The 17085-nt window shown below is 35.4% G+C and overlaps 2 protein-coding genes and 1 long non-coding RNA gene across 9 annotated transcripts in view; 2 read left to right on the forward strand and 1 right to left on the reverse strand.

Moving 5' to 3' along the window:
• The window catches only part of Ash1 (histone-lysine N-methyltransferase ash1), a 13055-nt gene extending 7437 nt beyond the window's left edge, over positions 1–5618 (forward strand). For all 7 annotated transcript variants that reach the window (XM_076304484.1, XM_076304482.1, XM_076304483.1 and 4 more), the window contains 9 exons: positions 61–393; positions 503–783; positions 887–1383; positions 1482–1903; positions 2013–2339; positions 2431–2603; positions 2727–2893; positions 2977–3189; positions 3295–5618. In XM_076304484.1, the coding sequence (XP_076160599.1) occupies positions 61–393; positions 503–783; positions 887–1383; positions 1482–1903; positions 2013–2339; positions 2431–2603; positions 2727–2893; positions 2977–3189; positions 3295–3438 (2557 nt within the window). In that variant the 3' untranslated portion in view covers positions 3439–5618. The remainder of the gene's footprint in view (positions 1–60; positions 394–502; positions 784–886; positions 1384–1481; positions 1904–2012; positions 2340–2430; positions 2604–2726; positions 2894–2976; positions 3190–3294) is intronic.
• On the reverse strand, positions 5148–17049 carry LOC143143343 (uncharacterized). The gene is made up of 10 exons (XM_076304486.1): positions 16803–17049; positions 15091–16229; positions 13610–13799; positions 12768–13507; positions 12555–12683; positions 9830–9998; positions 8178–8432; positions 7847–8093; positions 7283–7660; positions 5148–6706 (listed from the first exon to the last, which is right to left on the reverse strand). Exons 1-9 carry the CDS (start codon positions 16930–16932, stop codon positions 7321–7323), a joined length of 3339 nt encoding a protein of 1112 aa, XP_076160601.1. The 5' UTR covers positions 16933–17049; the 3' UTR covers positions 5148–6706; positions 7283–7320.
• On the forward strand, positions 9744–11645 carry LOC143143349 (uncharacterized). The gene is made up of 4 exons (XR_012991103.1): positions 9744–9944; positions 10098–10192; positions 10282–10419; positions 10946–11645. It is a non-coding gene; the product is annotated as an uncharacterized LOC143143349 (long non-coding RNA).
• Positions 17050–17085: the final 36 nt, after the last annotated feature.

Here is a 17085-nt window from a genome sequence, read left to right on the forward strand (position 1 = left end):
AATCGCCGAGTCTTTGTGCAAACACGAATGTAAATCATTTACTGTTATTTCATTTTGCAGGAAAATTCGCACGAACGTTTACTACGACGTCAAACCGACTACACTGTACGAGGCGCAAGCTTGCGAATGCAAGCCGGAGAGCGGTTGCGGTGACGATTGTATCAATCGTATGGTTTTCAGCGAATGCTCGCCGCAGCTTTGTCCCTGTGGTGAAAAGTGTGAGAACCAAAAGATTCAGAAGCACGAATGGGCACCCGGTTTGCAGAAATTTATGACGGAGGATAAAGGTTGGGGAGTGAGAACTCAACAGTCGATCAAGTCTGGTGTTTTTATTCTCGAGTACGTAGGAGAAGTCGTGTCCGAAAGAGAGTTCAAATCAAGAATGGCGACCAGGTATGTTGACAAGCAAGAGAGATCGTTGGATATATTGACACGGATGTACGCAATGCGCACTTCCTTACCGAAGATGTAACTTTGTTTAACTTGTTTCGCCGTATGCTAGGTACGCCAACGATACGCATCATTATTGCTTGCACCTAGACGGAGGTTTGGTCATCGATGGACACCGTATGGGAGGCGATGGACGATTCGTGAATCATTCTTGCGAACCGAATTGCGAGATGCAAAAATGGAGCGTTCACGGGCTTCCGCGTATGGCATTATTCGCCTCGAGAGACATCAAGCCGGGAGAAGAATTAACCTACGATTATAACTTTGCTCTGTTCAATCCATCCGAAGGACAGGAATGTAGGTGCGGCAGTAGTGCTTGCAGAGGTGTAATAGGTAACAAGGCAGTATCATGATATATTAGTAACAAATTTATCGCAAGCTCTTCAATCTGTTAAATACAGTTCTCTATTTGTGCTCGTTTGTCTCGTTTCCTTAGGTGGAAAAAGTCAAAGGGTTACAAAGACTATCGCCGCTCTTCCATCTCAGATGGAACCGACGGAGAGACGATCGGTTGGAAGACCAAGAAAGAACGTGCGGAAATCTAACGCGGTGCAGTCTGTAAACTCTAAAGGCATTTGTAAGTCGCGAAAGGTGGGCGATTCTAATTTGTTCCATGCACCCGTATTGAAGCCAATGTCTCACCAACAACGATGCTTTGCTCAACAACACCATTGCTTCTTGTTGAGAAACTTGGAAAAAGTGAAGCGAGTAAAGTCATTGGTAAACCAAGTGCAGATGCAGAACGGTAAAACGAAATTTGGTAACTCGAGTGCCGTTAAGGAGAAGGGTCCCGGTGACGCTAAGATACAATCGGACGCATTTTTCTCACAATTAACCGCTTTGACCAACACGAATACGCGTACTGTGCGAACACGAAGACTGGCGCAAGCGCAAGATGACCCAGAAGTGCATAAAACTGCGAAATTAGCCAAGGTGAACAGAATAGATATCGCGAACCCGTTGTTTATTATGTTCTCCGAATAATTTCCAAATAATCGTTAATTCACGGTGGACGTTTTAATTATTTTCAGGTGTTGAAGGATTTGTACAGTATCGTGACAACTGCGAACGACGAAAATGGGCAATTGCTGTGCTCGCCGTTCGTAACGTTGCCCTCGAAAAGAAAATTATCAGACTACTATGAAAAGATATCAGACCCGATAGATTTGAGCACGATCGACCAGTGTATCGGGACGGGTCACTACAAAACCGCTGAGCATTTTGATCACGATATGATTAGGCTTTTCGACAACAATGTCCGATTCTTTGGAAGAACATCGGAAATGGGTATTGCTGCAGCCAGGCTAAGAAAATTGTACCTAGGAAGTAAACCAGATTTTATAGACGCGATAACGGATGCGACAGGCTGTCCGCCTTCTCAAGGATTTCTACCTCCTCGAGGTTCAACCGCGGGAGAGGAAGACGTTATTAGGTGCATTTGTGGCTTGCACAGGTAAGGGAAGTTACACTTTGTTATCAAAGTTAAACTCAACTTTCCTTGATTGCTTTGCACACTCTGTTCATTGTGTGACTACGTATTAGAAAAGATATTTTTTACGCAGGGACGAGGGTTTGATGATTCAATGCGAACGCTGCCTCGTTTGGCAACACTGCGACTGTGTCAAAGCCGATACGAGCCTAGAGTCTTACCTATGCGAGAGATGCCAGCCGCGTCCTGTTGATTTGGAAATACCATTAGAGGGTGATGAGGAGGAAGAAGGCAAGAAGCACTATGTCACTCTGATGCGCGGTGATTTGCAACTCAGACAGGGAGATACCGTATACGTATTAAGAGACACTCCGGAAAAGCATACCTATAAAACCATTCAAAAGCCTGATTATGAACAGATGGACATCTTTAGAATCGAAAGACTCTGGAAGAATGTTGAGTAAGTCGTATTTCATTGCGTTACGTCGTTTTGTATTCGTTTCCAAAATTCTGTGCCCGATATCAGTATCCAATTTGCTTTTACTCGACAGAGGGGAAAGATTTGTATTCGGCCATCATTATCTGAGACCTCATGAAACTTATCATGAACCTACGCGAAAATTCTACGAAAACGAGGTCGTCTGTGCGCCGCTCTACGAAGCAGTTCCATGTGATCTAGTTGCCGAACGTTGTTGGGTTCTCGATCCTCATACATACTGCAAAGGTAGTTGCTCTTATTTCTTTCGTTGTAGAAATGGTACTCTACATTTTTTGTGCCACGTTTCGCGCAACTGTCTTTTTAATAATGTCTTCCCGTCTTTTATTTTTGTTTCCTTTTAAAACAAAGGACGACCGGTGGGTTCGACGCCGGAGCATACTTATGTATGCGAGTATCGCGTTGATCGCGCTGCTCGACTTTTTACAAAGGTTGCCAGAGCTAGGCATCAAGTATGCACGAAACCTTACGCGTTTGAAACGTTTCCACAACGCATCAAGCATTATCGAACGTATTTGGTAAGTGGCGCTGTTTTTATATTTATTTTTTTCTTTTACAAGAAGAATGAAGAATATGAGAAAAACCTTGTAAAATGTTACAGCCTCACAGTCTCGAAGGAATACAAATTGGTAATAAAACGAACAAAGAGAAGAAGAAAACAAACAATCAAGATCTTGACCCTAATCACAAATCCGAATCGAGCGAAAATACAAAAACGCACAGTAAAGATCAACAAAAATCTTCCACTAGTAAGGGTAGACGACGATCGAATGAAATTTTACCAATTGCTACATCCGCGACATCGTATGCCCAGGTAATTACTATTTTTATTGACAAAAAGTACCTTTTCATCGATACATCGTAAATGATCGTATGAACATTTGCACTTAATGCAACACACGTTGATCGTCGTTTTCAGAGAGAAGAGCAAAGACGAAGATTGAATAACATCTTAATCGATCTGTTACAAAAGATGCCGAACAAGAAAGATCCGTTAGATTTGTCGTTCCTGTTAGAGAGAAATAGGCGGAATCGGAAGAGGCCAGGTGGATTAAATCCGTGACATTGGATTATACATCAACGATAATGCGGCATTATCATATGTACGTGATACGGGCAATTGTTAATCCCTATCGCAATCAAATCTGTAATCAAAGCGATCGATCGATTATTTCGATTCGTCGTAAGTAAATTGATGCCATTCGATCCGTTTTGTAAGGAGAACAACTACGAACTACGCGTTTCCTTCTTTTTACACTGCTAACGCGACCCGTCCATTCGTATTATTTAATCTCTCGAACGCGAACGCTACCTTTCCCCGAAGGACTTTGTATCGATCGAGACCCTTTTATATGTTGTTTTTACACGCGCGAAACTATAGAAAATTTCAGCCTGAAGTATCAATCGAAATTTTCTATGGTGTCTCGGCATTGTTTTCCTATTTTAGATTACCTTTTCCTTTGTTAGACACAAGAAGTTAAAATCGAACGATAAAAGAAGAGTAGAGGTGAATCGCAGATCGATGGAAAAGTAATCTTCGATTCGTTCTAGAGTATTTCAACTATCGTGCGGTGTAAAGTTTGTAAGTATTTTGATCGAATAGAGATAATTTGTTTTCGTAAAACGGATCGACTTGGTTCAGGAATCAGATTCCGTACGTGAAACAACGTATCTGTCTAATTGGATCTAACGAGAGCTATTACTTCTAGTAGACTTCTAATATAATTAGAATCGCGAAATTGTATAAAAGTATTTGTAAATTTCTTTCATAGTGAATACACTTAAGTGTACAAATTATATGTTACTCGGGATCTAGGAAAGTGACAATGGCACGCGTGAGTGTGTAAATCGGCCGCGTGTAAAAGAGTAATGGAACCGACGAGAATGGAAAAAAAACGAAATCGAGTACATGCGAGGCTTTATTGCACAAAAGTACCATTATATATTTTTCATAAGCCCAGTGTTGTTTGAATTAAGTGTAATATATAGGTTTTTAAATTAATAGATACAACTTTACTAACATATTTAATTTATTAGTGATCGCGATCGAATACAGCTAATTGTTGCTATGACGACTAATATACGCAGGATTTCGTATTTATTATTACATTATGCAGTTAGTAAATACATATTATTGAAAGCTATTTAATACGCATAAGTCTTATTTATGTCATGTGTTTCTACGTTTTGCACAGTATCCGAGATATTTTTGTCGAATGAAAATGGTACTACATTACATTCTAGTTTTTTGATGTAACACACAAGCGTATTATTCACATATCTTTATACATGCGTAAAGGCTAACGAATTTTAAGTGGTTTTTTAGCGAAAGTCTATAAATCTTTTTAATGCATTTAACCGTTAACTTTTTCGTTTTACGGGAAAAGGAATTTCTCTAGATTTTCGATACTTCTCTCGAATAAAAGGATACCGCCTTTTTCGAATGAATCGCAGAAACTTATTATTCTTTCAAAACCTAAAAAAAATTATTTTATCAAGGCGGCACGAATGTTGTTTCTATAAAAATCGTCAAGAAAAACTTGCAAAAGTTTACGTACAGTTTACAGCGGTAGTACCTAAGCGGAGAACAGTTCCGTTCGATGGAGTATCCGTGCAATTGCAAGAATGCGTTGCAAATGTCATCCAATGAATTGCAACGCGTAAGTGTAAATCACTTTGAATTAATTTGAACTCTTATTCGTAGATCAACAATGTCAACGTGGTGTTGACGATAACGTTAAGTGTGCGTGAAGACTGAATTACTGTTACAGGATATTTCTAGCAGGTAATAGCGCTGATCGAATCTGGGCTGTAAATAATTTAAACTCCAAATAAATAGAAGATATTTTTTATTTTTACGATTAAGTTTGTACACTTTTGTCAACAAGTAAATTCTCCGATTACGGACTAATTTTGCGAAATTCTTATTCGATCCAGAGAAGACAAAATCTTGGTCATGGATGCGCGATTTAACGCAATCTAGTATAATTTGATCATTGTCGACTTCGAATCGTGGTAACGCGTGAGTACACATCATCTTCGTACGTTTACTACATCTTGTTCAATTTATATCTTTTACATCATTCAGTGCTTAAGAAGTACCTTAATTCGAAGTCTCACAAACTGTACAAAATATTTCAGAGAAAGGAGGTAAAAAGACAATCATCCTGTAACTACAAACGAACGACTTTTCGTTAGAACCGACAAAAATGAAGCATAAAATAAAAACGGGTACTATGCTTTTCTTGTTAAACTTATTGCAACGGGTAACCAAGACTGATAGAAACGAAACAAAAGGGAAAAAGGGAAATTGTATCGATGATCACAATGACAATAATGACAATTGGGGAGGAGAGCGGTAGGCGTAGGAGGAGGAAGTACGTTGGGTAACAATCGCATATCTCTTACAAGAACATCATTACAAAATATAAGATTCGATTCAAAAATATAAAGCATATTCTGGTAATCTCATGAATTTGTTCGTTTAATAAAACGCGGATGCATATGAATCAAATCCAATAATAATTTATTCGTGACACGATAGTCTCTTTTTTGTACATCATTTCATTAGTATAGAAAGATAAAACAAAATCATATACAATATTACTCTCGCGTGTGTCGAGAATGTTAATCTGTTTTTTTTTTGTTTTTTTTTTTGGTTTTTATTACATGGTATTTTACTTAATATATAAATAGATTTCCAATAAACGTACCGTGTCATACGTTTGAAAATCTGTACATATTTACACGATTCTTTTCCAAGAGCGATAAACCATTGCAAGTATTTCATTCTTAGCACTAATTGCGTAGTGTACCCATACGTGATACTCTTCCTCTCGATCGATCTTTCACTTACAAGCCATAAAAAGACGTTTATTATACGTTACCCCCTTTTGCTCGTTTTAAAACTACGTACGTAATACGAATACGTTCCTTTTGTTACGCGTTTCTTTCGCAATTATCAATCTTAAATCGTAATTGTATAACACTATAGTTCATTTCGTACTGCATTGTTCCAATGCAAAATAATTTGTTTCGTAGTGCATGTGTAACGGTGCCTTCATGCGATAAAATCTAGATTGTTGCTCGAGTTATAAAACCACAATAACTTTGGAATTCGTACATCGCAAAATATACGAACAAAAATCGTGAATATATTGTCGTGGAAAAATTTGTCCATCTATTTGTGTGTAATCAAAACCGATGTCCGGTATTGACAACACACTGACCAGGAGTATAGCTTACTGTATACTCTCGTCGTTTTTCTGGGTGATACATCCCATCGTGGAATCGTCAGATAAAGCAGTTGTTACGTTTTCCATCGTGTCTGCCTGCAAAAGTAAATATACAGACTTAAACCGGTTCTACACATTCGGCATCTGTTATGTAATAAATGTTCGTCATTCGGCAAATACCTAATAGCGCGGACGGAAATGTTCGACATTTGCCGAACTCTGATGATTATTTCCTGTTCGTTGCCGATAAACAATTGTACATTAAAATAAATGAACATTTGTCACTCTCGTAATTAAACAATTCTCCACACTAAGTTACAACAAACAGGCGCATGTGTATACACATGTGCTTGTCATTTGACGAATGTCGAATATGTGGAGCCAGATTTACAGAACACTACCGAGGATAACGATAAGAGTAATATCCTCAACGAAAGTGAAGCGTGCCGTTACTTCAATCGATTTACAATAATTCATAATTCGATTTCTTTTATAAATGAAATATTGCAATCGATCGAATTTTTTTATAATAGTATTTTTTTTATATCAAAATGAGCTCTTCTCTCCGTTCTTTCTTCATTTATTTGAGAGTTACGAGTTACGTAATACTCGTACCAAATTAATTAATATTGCGCATTTAAATGAGAACAAATTTGTAGCCATTCATAATACCTTGTCTGTTCCACCTTTTTGACATTTATCGTAGTAGATTATTGTTTGTTTACAGCCTGACCACTCGTGGTAGTTTGTCCACCCTGTTGTTGTTGTAGCTGCTGCTGCTGCTGCTGCTGCTGCTGCTGCTGCTGTTGTTGTTGTTGTTGCTGTTGCTGCTGCTGGCCCCAATACTGATTATAATACTGCTGATTCCAACTGTTCCAGTTTCCATTACCATAACCCTGCTGATTGTACGAGCCTTGGCCATAACTTTTCCAGTTTGCCCACTGCTGTGTCCCCCCCCAATTATTTGGTTGACCCCAGCCTCCCTGAGACTGACCACTCGACCAATTGCTTTGCTGATTCCAACTGGACTGTTGCGATCCTTGATAATTCCTTAAAAAAAATAAGAGATCAATTTCCGTACATTTGTATCACCAGACACTACATACACACACAGACACTCGGACGTGCAACACAAAATAACGTGCATCAAATTTTTCATTTCTTGACTATAGAAACAAGTAACGCAAGATATATCTTCCCCATAGAGCGTACACGAAAATTAAATGCAATAACTACCCCATCGGAGCCCAGCCACTTTGACGAGAACCCACAGCACGACCTCTATCGTTTCCTATTCTTCTGTCCACATTACCACGTCTTCTGTCTATTCCACAATGTGCGAGTGGAATAGGTGCTCCTCTTCCTCTCCATGATGATGGAGGACCGTAACCACCGTGTCTGTTATGTCCACCCCTTTGAGGCCTATCTCTCCAACCCATATTACCACCACCACGCCAGGCGGGATTACGATTTCTTTCAGAATCTAGAAACATTTATTTTTTCAGGTAATTATTTTCGTTTTACTTATACCATTTCTATTGTTTTTTATGTTTGCTATTACTCTTACAATTATTGCCTCGTCTGTCACGATAATCTCGACTATCTCTGTTGTCGCGATTACTTCGTACGTCATTTCGATTTTCTCGGGTATTCTCTGGTCTTGAATCGAGTCGTGGTCGTTTACTTGTTTGTTGTTGACCATATCCAGCTTCCTTCCCCTCTTTATTATATTTTCCTATAACTTTTTTGCCCTCTTCATGATCCAGTTCAACCCAATCGACGATATCGAAGGATTCACCGACAATCGGAGCTCTGAAATTTGCTAAAACGGCATACTGCGTATGAGAAATAGAAATCAGCGTATTTGTCGCTTGATCTTAAATCGAACGATCACGAATATCTCAACAAAGACTTAAACACTGATTTGTACTATTCACCTCGACACGAACTGGCACCAAATCGGCACTAAACTAACAAGGATACAAGGGAAAGGTTAAAATTGTTCGTCTTTGACTTTAATCTACTTTTGCTACATGATAACATGTGGTTTTGTAGGATATGCAAAATATTAGGTTTAATAAATCATTTTATAGATACAAATAATTATATACCTCCTACTATGGATATCAATCTTCGTCGCCTTATTTATTATAATTTCTTTGTTTTGGTATTGAGATATTAATATAATAGGTTGTTCAATAAGTTTTATTGAACAACGAAATTTATTAAACAACTTAGTACATAATGCTGGATAGTAGTTATCGTAAAGACTCTCAACACCACAAATACATAATGACTTTTTACTTTTTATTTCTCATGGGAAAGCAACTTGGTTGATAGTTGTAAACAAATATCAAACCATTAAAAAAAAAAACAAGAAAAGATTCAATGTACAAGATTCAATTCCAAACCTCACACATACGAATTCCTGCTTTTATTGTCTAAGCCATGGTCATTTCAATGGAAGAACTTAATAAAGATTGCTATTTGTATTACACATTGTAGTACATAGTATATATGTAATTTTAATTACTTATATCTTTAAAATTATCAACTTAATATTTTACACATAGCAACTGATATGTGTAATCTATCATTCTGCAAAAGTAGATTAAAATCGAAGGTGAACTATTTTGGTCCTTCCCTTGTTATACATTATATTATCGTAATAAACCGCATCCAACGTACGATCTCATGTGCAATAGTGACCATCTATGAAACATTTTTTTCTATATAACTACATCATTAAATGAAAAAAATATTAATAAAAATATAGTTAATACTTTAAAATGTACCAATATGAAAAAACTACAATCTTCAATGATTTTTATAAATTTTTCTGCATTTAGTATGAAAATATGTGTAAAAGCGCCAGTTCCAAGTCGAATACTGAAGATGTATACTAGCCGGCCGTATCTATTCCCACACCTTCCAATACGTATCGTATCCAATAAAACATTCTGAAGATTCAAAATTATGATTTTCGTTATAAAGATATAGTAACTGAAAGGTAAATATACATTAAGCAGCATAAAACTTATTTCGATGTTTTCGAAAGATCGGTGCCGCCAATTGAGCACAAGCAGCAGATGATGCGCAAGTTAGATGCGTGGAAGATTATTCGCCGCCGACTTCCGTATAGTGCAGCACTGATTTCCCGAAAACGCTTGGACAAGTTTTGTGCTGCTCGTTATACGCTTGAAGAATACTAAAACCAACCTTTCATTTCCATAAGCGTAGAATCGGTAGGCTCCTTGCCTTCGATCAGCTTGTGTTTAGCAGCACGTAACTTGAGTTCTTCTTCAGATGTTACCAAAACTACTGCCTTACGCTGGTATCCACAAAAATTCTTCATTTTACGTCTTTGTGCAGAAGGATATACGTTTGTCTGTATATCCAATTCCATAAAAAATACAAAGATCGTTAGATTTATAATATACAGAATGTGCTTAATCTAACTGAGCTATCGATTTCATTTTTGTTATAGTTAAATGATACAGGGAGGCTAATCTTTTAATGTGTGACAAATTTTTCCAAGGTGACTACAAAGGTGGAAGGGGAATCTCAACATTTTTTTAAGTGGTAGGTAGTGCTTTAATTTTTTGTTACCGAGGTAGGTTTCGTGAAATTAAATAAAATTTACTTGCATCATTTTTTCTGATTGTGCATAGTTACACAGAATTATTACAAAAAATTTATCTCAAGGAAACACTTCGCAGAAATAAAAAAACGACGAAAAAACGGAAAATATCGGAATATATTATCTTATTAAATGTTCAAAATGATGTCTTTGGACTTACAACCACTTAGTAAGTCTTTTACAATAATATGAACATTTAATAATATTAGAGGAATGTACAAGCACTATCCATTCTTGTTTTTATATCTTCCTTAATAGTAAAAGCAATTGACAATACTTTACTTTTTATGTAATCCTATAAAAAAAAAATTTAAAGGTATTAAATTCGGTGACTAAAATGACCACGACACAAGACCACCCAGTCAATTCATTTATTTGAAAATTTTTTTTCTAAAATTCTAAGCATATTTGAAGAATTAATTTTAATTTGTCGCTATAACTTTGTAACTATATAATTACTATACTAAGAAGTGATGGAGCCACCCTTTGCCAAGTAATCATCTCAAAAAAATTTGCTGCGCATTAAAAGATTAGCTTTTCTGTACTATTTATCTATACTAAAAATGAAGCTAATATCTTCATTAAATTCTCGGAAAAAAAAAACAACTTATAATACTTTACATATGATATGCTTTGTACATATTTTGTTTGCTATTGTGGCAAAAGATTATTTTCACTATGCTTTATTGTTACAGTACTCCTGAATTCTATGTAAGATTTTGTCCTCGGACTCATGACGCGAAGTCATTCCCGCCATTATTTATATCTTTGTAGCACGCAAGAAATTGTCGAGCGGTCAACAAATGTGCCAATAAAAGCCAGTTGGACAGTCGACAGCGATTTGTATCGCACGTCGTATCAAATTTCATATTCTAATAAAGCTTAATATCTTTCTGTTTTTCATTATATTTAAATAACAATGTTATCAATAGATTCGTGAAATTTTCACAACGAAAATGAGTCCAAACATGATCTGATACGGATTATTTTTAATCGTGTGTATAATGAAACACTTTCAAATTTCACAATTACGCGATCTTCAAATTAGATCATATTCGGACTCAGTTTCATCAAAAAAATTTGGTCCTTCCATTAATAATACTTTCATTACAATATAATTAGAAATATACATTTTCTTTGTATTAGTGTTGACACGTCAATATACGTTTGATACCACTTTGAAGCTTCAGCTGTTTATACGTGCCGATTTTACACGTTATTGCTGAATCTCGAGAGGCCAGTTTGAGTTCAACCAGTTCCAAAAACAATTTTGGATTCTACCCCGAATTTAAGACAGCTGACGGGCCCGATTTCTCGTCTTGAAACTGAAGATTATTGTATATCTATGGTCTACATGCCTCACATTTTGTTACTGGTATGAATGTCCTGCAGCATTTTAACTTTAGTGACATGCACAAATAATATGGAAAATTAAATTTTTTTACTTATTGACATTTTATCTTCGTAGAATTTCATTCTCTCAAAGAATTTCATAATATTCTATGTGATTCAGTATACTGAATGTTACCAAGTGGTACCATCGGACTGGTGATGATTCTATGTATAAAAATAAGTTGAAAAAAAGGAATAACATTTTTCTGTTTGAAACTTCATTTACAAAAAAAGTGAGCTTACAAATTGTAGCACGACCATTTTCGTTTACACTTTCAAATTCGTTGTCCTTCGCAATATTTACATTCTGTCTTTGGCCGTAAGGCTACCGATTACTCTTATTGTCAGTACGTTCGCATCGATCGAATTCTAACAGTGTTTCGCTACAGCGATCGTGAATATATTGATGCAGTAAAAGTGTTCAGTGCTTGTAACGGGAGTGCATCTGTAGCAGCTACGTATTACCCGATAATAATTAAAAATGCAAATTAACTACAAATTTTCAAACTTGGTGACTAAATATTACATACGTATTATTTACACACTTTCAAACTCGATTTCCTCATAAACGAAGCTTCAAACGGAAAAATGTTATTTCTTTTTTCAACTTATTTTCGCACGTAGAATCATCACCTGCCCGATGATACCACTCGTCCGGTAACATCCTGTACGTATTCGAACACATCCGAATAACTTATTCTGTACTTAATGCACTGGTATGCGTTTTATCGTTAATGCCATTTTACCGGTAATGTTATTGATAATTACATCAGAATGAAATATATTGGAAAATATATTTTCGCTTCTATGACTGTGAAAAAAGAATTAAAAGACACAAAGTCCACTGATTTCTCGTGCACGTCTGAAAGACATAGTCAACAGTTTCTTACACAAAAAAAAAAAATTACATACCTGATCTAATATGTAATTACGTCTTCTGGTTGGAGCCATTTCCAATAATTTATCCAACGCACGAGTACATTTATTGATGAGTATTTCCCACTGACCATTATCATTCATTTTTTGTGATAAGCCTGGGTCCTTAAATAGCATTATTTATCAAAAATATCTTGTATAAAATACGTGATGAATCGAAACATCTATCACATCGTTTACAGTACGTACTTTTATTTTGTTGATTAGACTGCTAAGTCCTAAGATATTGTACATTTTCTGAGGTTGCTCAGCCGCATGTTTCGTTGCCCAAGTAGTTTTCCCGCATGCGGGTAATCCACACATCATTATTACTTCACACTCCTCTTTCCTACCTGGTCTTCGTGGACCGGGAATTTTATATTGAGAATCTACATTCCCGATTGAAACGTAGTCTTGTAAAACTTCCTTTGCCCATGGTTTTTCTTGACCAAAGTTGCAAGCGAAGCTACAATTCTTACTTAAAATATGTGGAAATAATGGCTTATCACTGAGTTCTTCTTTAGAGATATTGAATGCAGTGCCTTGATATTTTCCATTCACAGTATAAGATAATACAATGTCATTCTCAGAAGTTGCATCGAAATAACATCCAATAACATCATCTTTACCAAACTGAAGTCCATAATCTTCAAACTGATTGTTTGTTAATTTTTGACCAGTACCACTATATCCAAAACTAAATTTTTCTTCTCCAAGTTGCATTGAAGTGTATGGAGTAGACCAACCAATTCTGAGTGTATGTGGATGTTCTTTGTTTTCCGCATCAATAGGGCAAAACTCTACTATTTTTGCTTCGTAATAAACTTTTCCATACAGAAAACCGTACGAGGCTCTTGCACCAGCCCACATGTGTGAAAATCCATCATTGTGCATAGGTGTGGCAGTAAAAAATCCATCTTCATCAATAACCAGATTTAAATCTGAATCATCTGAAAAATATATAAAGTTCAGATAATGATGGCAATTCCTTTATCCAACTTAATTATGTGATAGGACACAGTCTAATTATTTTCGTTTATATACCAACATACACCAAGATAAAATTAAAGCAGAATCGTCAATTTCCGGTTCGTTTTCGATGAGCATCGACGTTGGTGGGCCATGTCGATCTTCCACAGGACTAGGCGACCTTTTTCGCTTTCTATCCTTGACGATGTCGTGCTTATCTTCTTTTATATTTACATCTGTATCTTCTTCTTTTATTTCTGCCATTTCTATATCCTTTCCACATAAACGAAAATAGGTGAATGATTAAACACAATATTTTCTGCAGACATAATAAAAGTTTTATTGAATGAAATGTAAAGGATGTAATGTTATTGGAAAAGCTTCTGCAATTTCAAACATATGCTAAAGAAAATTAATCATTTGTTTCTTATACATATTCTTATGAAAACTGTTCTTATACTATCCTAAATTTGACTTTAATCTGGATCTTTTACATTTTACTGATAAAGAAAGTGTAAGACCTTTGAGAAGAAACTTTGCATACTGGTAGATTTGGTTACTCTGTTTATGAAAATATAGTATCATAGAATCAAATATAATTTTAGTCAAAGTGACAGCAAGTATTATTGTAACAAGATGATAACATATTGAAATTCTACCTTACTGACCAGAATTCAATTCCATGTAAATGGACAGTTCTTTTTTTTTATATTTATAATTAGATTTTACACGTGAAAACACATATTAAATTTTAAATGAATTTTGAATAAAATGTCTTTACTTACTAAAAAGCATTTCAAAGAATACATTTCGACGCACGCGGGTTGCAGTATCAGTTCCAACACAAATAGCTAACATAAACAGTAAGATGAGAAATTTGACGAAGTTGTTAAGAACACGGATTAAGAAGCTCAGTTTGTGATAGATATCATCTTTGTATGTAGTAATATGTTTTGAATGTCTTGTGTATGATAATAAATACCATTTTTGGGTTTTGTATCTAACAAACAAAATTAAAACCTTTTAGTAAGTAAAGACATTTTATATAAAATTTACTTAAAATTCAATGTGCATTTTCCATGTGAAATCTAATTAATTTGGATAAATCAAAAAAAATTCTATCCACCCACATGGAATTGAACCCTAGTCCATGGTATAGAATTTTAATACGTCATTATTACGCCACAATGATACTTAGTAGTTACTTCTATTAAAATTACATTTCAACATAATGATAAAATTTTTACTTTTAATTATAAACATCTAAAAAATTATTGATTATCTGACACTATAATACTACATTTTCACAAACAGAATGATCAAATTTACCACTATGAAATGTTTCAATTAAATTTGTAACCCAGGTCTTGTTCTCTCCTTGCAAGATCATAAATTACAAGGGACAATGTACATATGATCATTAATAAAGTCAATGAACATTACAAGTATAATCAAGTACATTTCAAGAATAAGTAAAATTTTTAATTATTTCACAAACTTAATTTTTAAATAATTAAAAACTCATAGTATATTATAAAGGCAAAAATGAACTGGTGGAATATACCTGTTCATCTTGTTTATTGTCGATATCATCTTCCACTTCTGCTTTGTTGCTAGATAAAACTTCTGTATTTTCCACAAATTGATCTTCAGGTTTTAATTGGTCATTTTCATTCTCATTTACATTTTGTTCTTGCTCAAGTGAATCATCTATTGGTAATTCTGTTTTAGGAATGTTGGTAGTTTTAGCATCGTTAACAGGTTCTATGGTTTTAATATTATCTAATAGTTCTATATTCTCCTCCTCATTTTCAATAGCTTCTGTACCATCTATTCTATCATGTTTATCATGGATTGATTTTGGACTATCGTTCTGAAATTCATTTGGCCCAATATTTTCATTTTCTTCGACAATCTCTGTAGTTTCCGATGTATCTTCCATTAACGTAGTCTGTGCTTCCAGTTGTTGATTCTGGTCTGTATTATCCGTATTATCTGCATCATCTGCATCATCTGCATCATCTGCATCATCTGCATCATCTGCATTATCTGCATTATCTGTATTTTCTGTATTTTTTGTATTTTCTGTATTTTCTGTATTTTCTGCATTTTCTGCATTTTCTGTATTTTCTGTATTTTCTGTATTTTCTTCTGATTTTTTCAAAGGCAAATTAATGTCACTACACTTTATTGGTGACTTTGTGACAGGTACTTGTGGTACGTTTATGTTGCACTCACTACTTTCTGTGATATCAATGTTTTTCAATGTGTCATCTTCTTTCATAACTTCTGTTGAATTCAAACCTTCATCTTCAATATTTGACAATGATTCTTTCATGTCTGTTTCATTGTTTGTTTCAAATGAGGCAGATTTTTCGTCCTGCAAAATAGTTTCTTCTTGTATAGTAGATTCCTCTTGTAAAGCAGGTTCTGATATTGTAGGCGATGGTTCACGCGACATATCATTTTGATCAGTTTTTTTCGGTGATGTTCGTTTTCTTGTATAAGAAACTCTAGAAGTTCTCCGTTTTTTTGTACCAAGTGTTTCACGTTGTGTCATGACTGAGACAACTTTGGACAATCTACTAGATTTTTTTGGTGTCTGTGGTACTTTTGCAGATTCAGTTAACTTTTCATCATTTTCTTGAGGCGTTGCATCATGTGTATTTTCTGCATTAGTATTTGCATTGCCTTGATCCTCCTCTAAAATTTAAAAAATGGTTTATGTTGTGTCAGTTTCGCAAAATAGTATATATACACTCTCCTACGCGCGCGCACGACAAACGCACGCACGAACGCACGCATGCACGCACGCATCCACGTACACTTAACAATTAAGAAACATCTTAGAAAAATAAAATTTAGTTAAAAATCTATACAAACAAATAATGAAATTAAGTAAGATAAATCTAAGAAGCAAGTTATTGATTCTTAAATAAGTACCACGAAAATTTTGAAGTAGCGTCGCGCGCACAATTCGTACGTAAACAGAAGAAAAGAATATATAGTTTATATCTACACAGTATTAAAAATATAAGAAACAAATTTTTTACGGCTATTCATTACTTGTAATAATGCTATGCATGCTATTTTATTCCGTGTTAATGTAATTTAACGAACAACCAGTAGAAAATTCATTAAATGAGTCACTATCACCTGACTCGAATGTTTGTCAACATTGGAATAAACAGATGTATTCATCGTTGGATGTAGAATAACGCGACTAGAAATACTCGATACAACGAAGGACTATTGATAAAACAATATATAACTTACGACTTGCATTTTCTTCTTCTATTGCTTTACGAAGTCTCTCTACGAGCACTGACTTGACGCCTTTCGTATCGAGTCCACGCTGTGAGAGTTCTGTCCGTAATTCGACCACTTTCAACTTTTCCGGATCCATTGCGCGTGATATTTCACGATATCTCTTAATTCACGCACTTTTATTCAGTAGAAAATCTCACGGAAAGCCCATGCACGCGCCAGTGACCCGCGTTAAATATACAATATGGCGATACAACTGCAAACAACGCGTTACGTGTTGTAAATGGATTTT

The sequence above is a fragment of the Ptiloglossa arizonensis genome, chromosome 2 (genome assembly GCF_051014685.1).
Source record: "Ptiloglossa arizonensis isolate GNS036 chromosome 2, iyPtiAriz1_principal, whole genome shotgun sequence".
Classification (NCBI taxonomy): domain Eukaryota; kingdom Metazoa; phylum Arthropoda; class Insecta; order Hymenoptera; family Colletidae; genus Ptiloglossa; species Ptiloglossa arizonensis.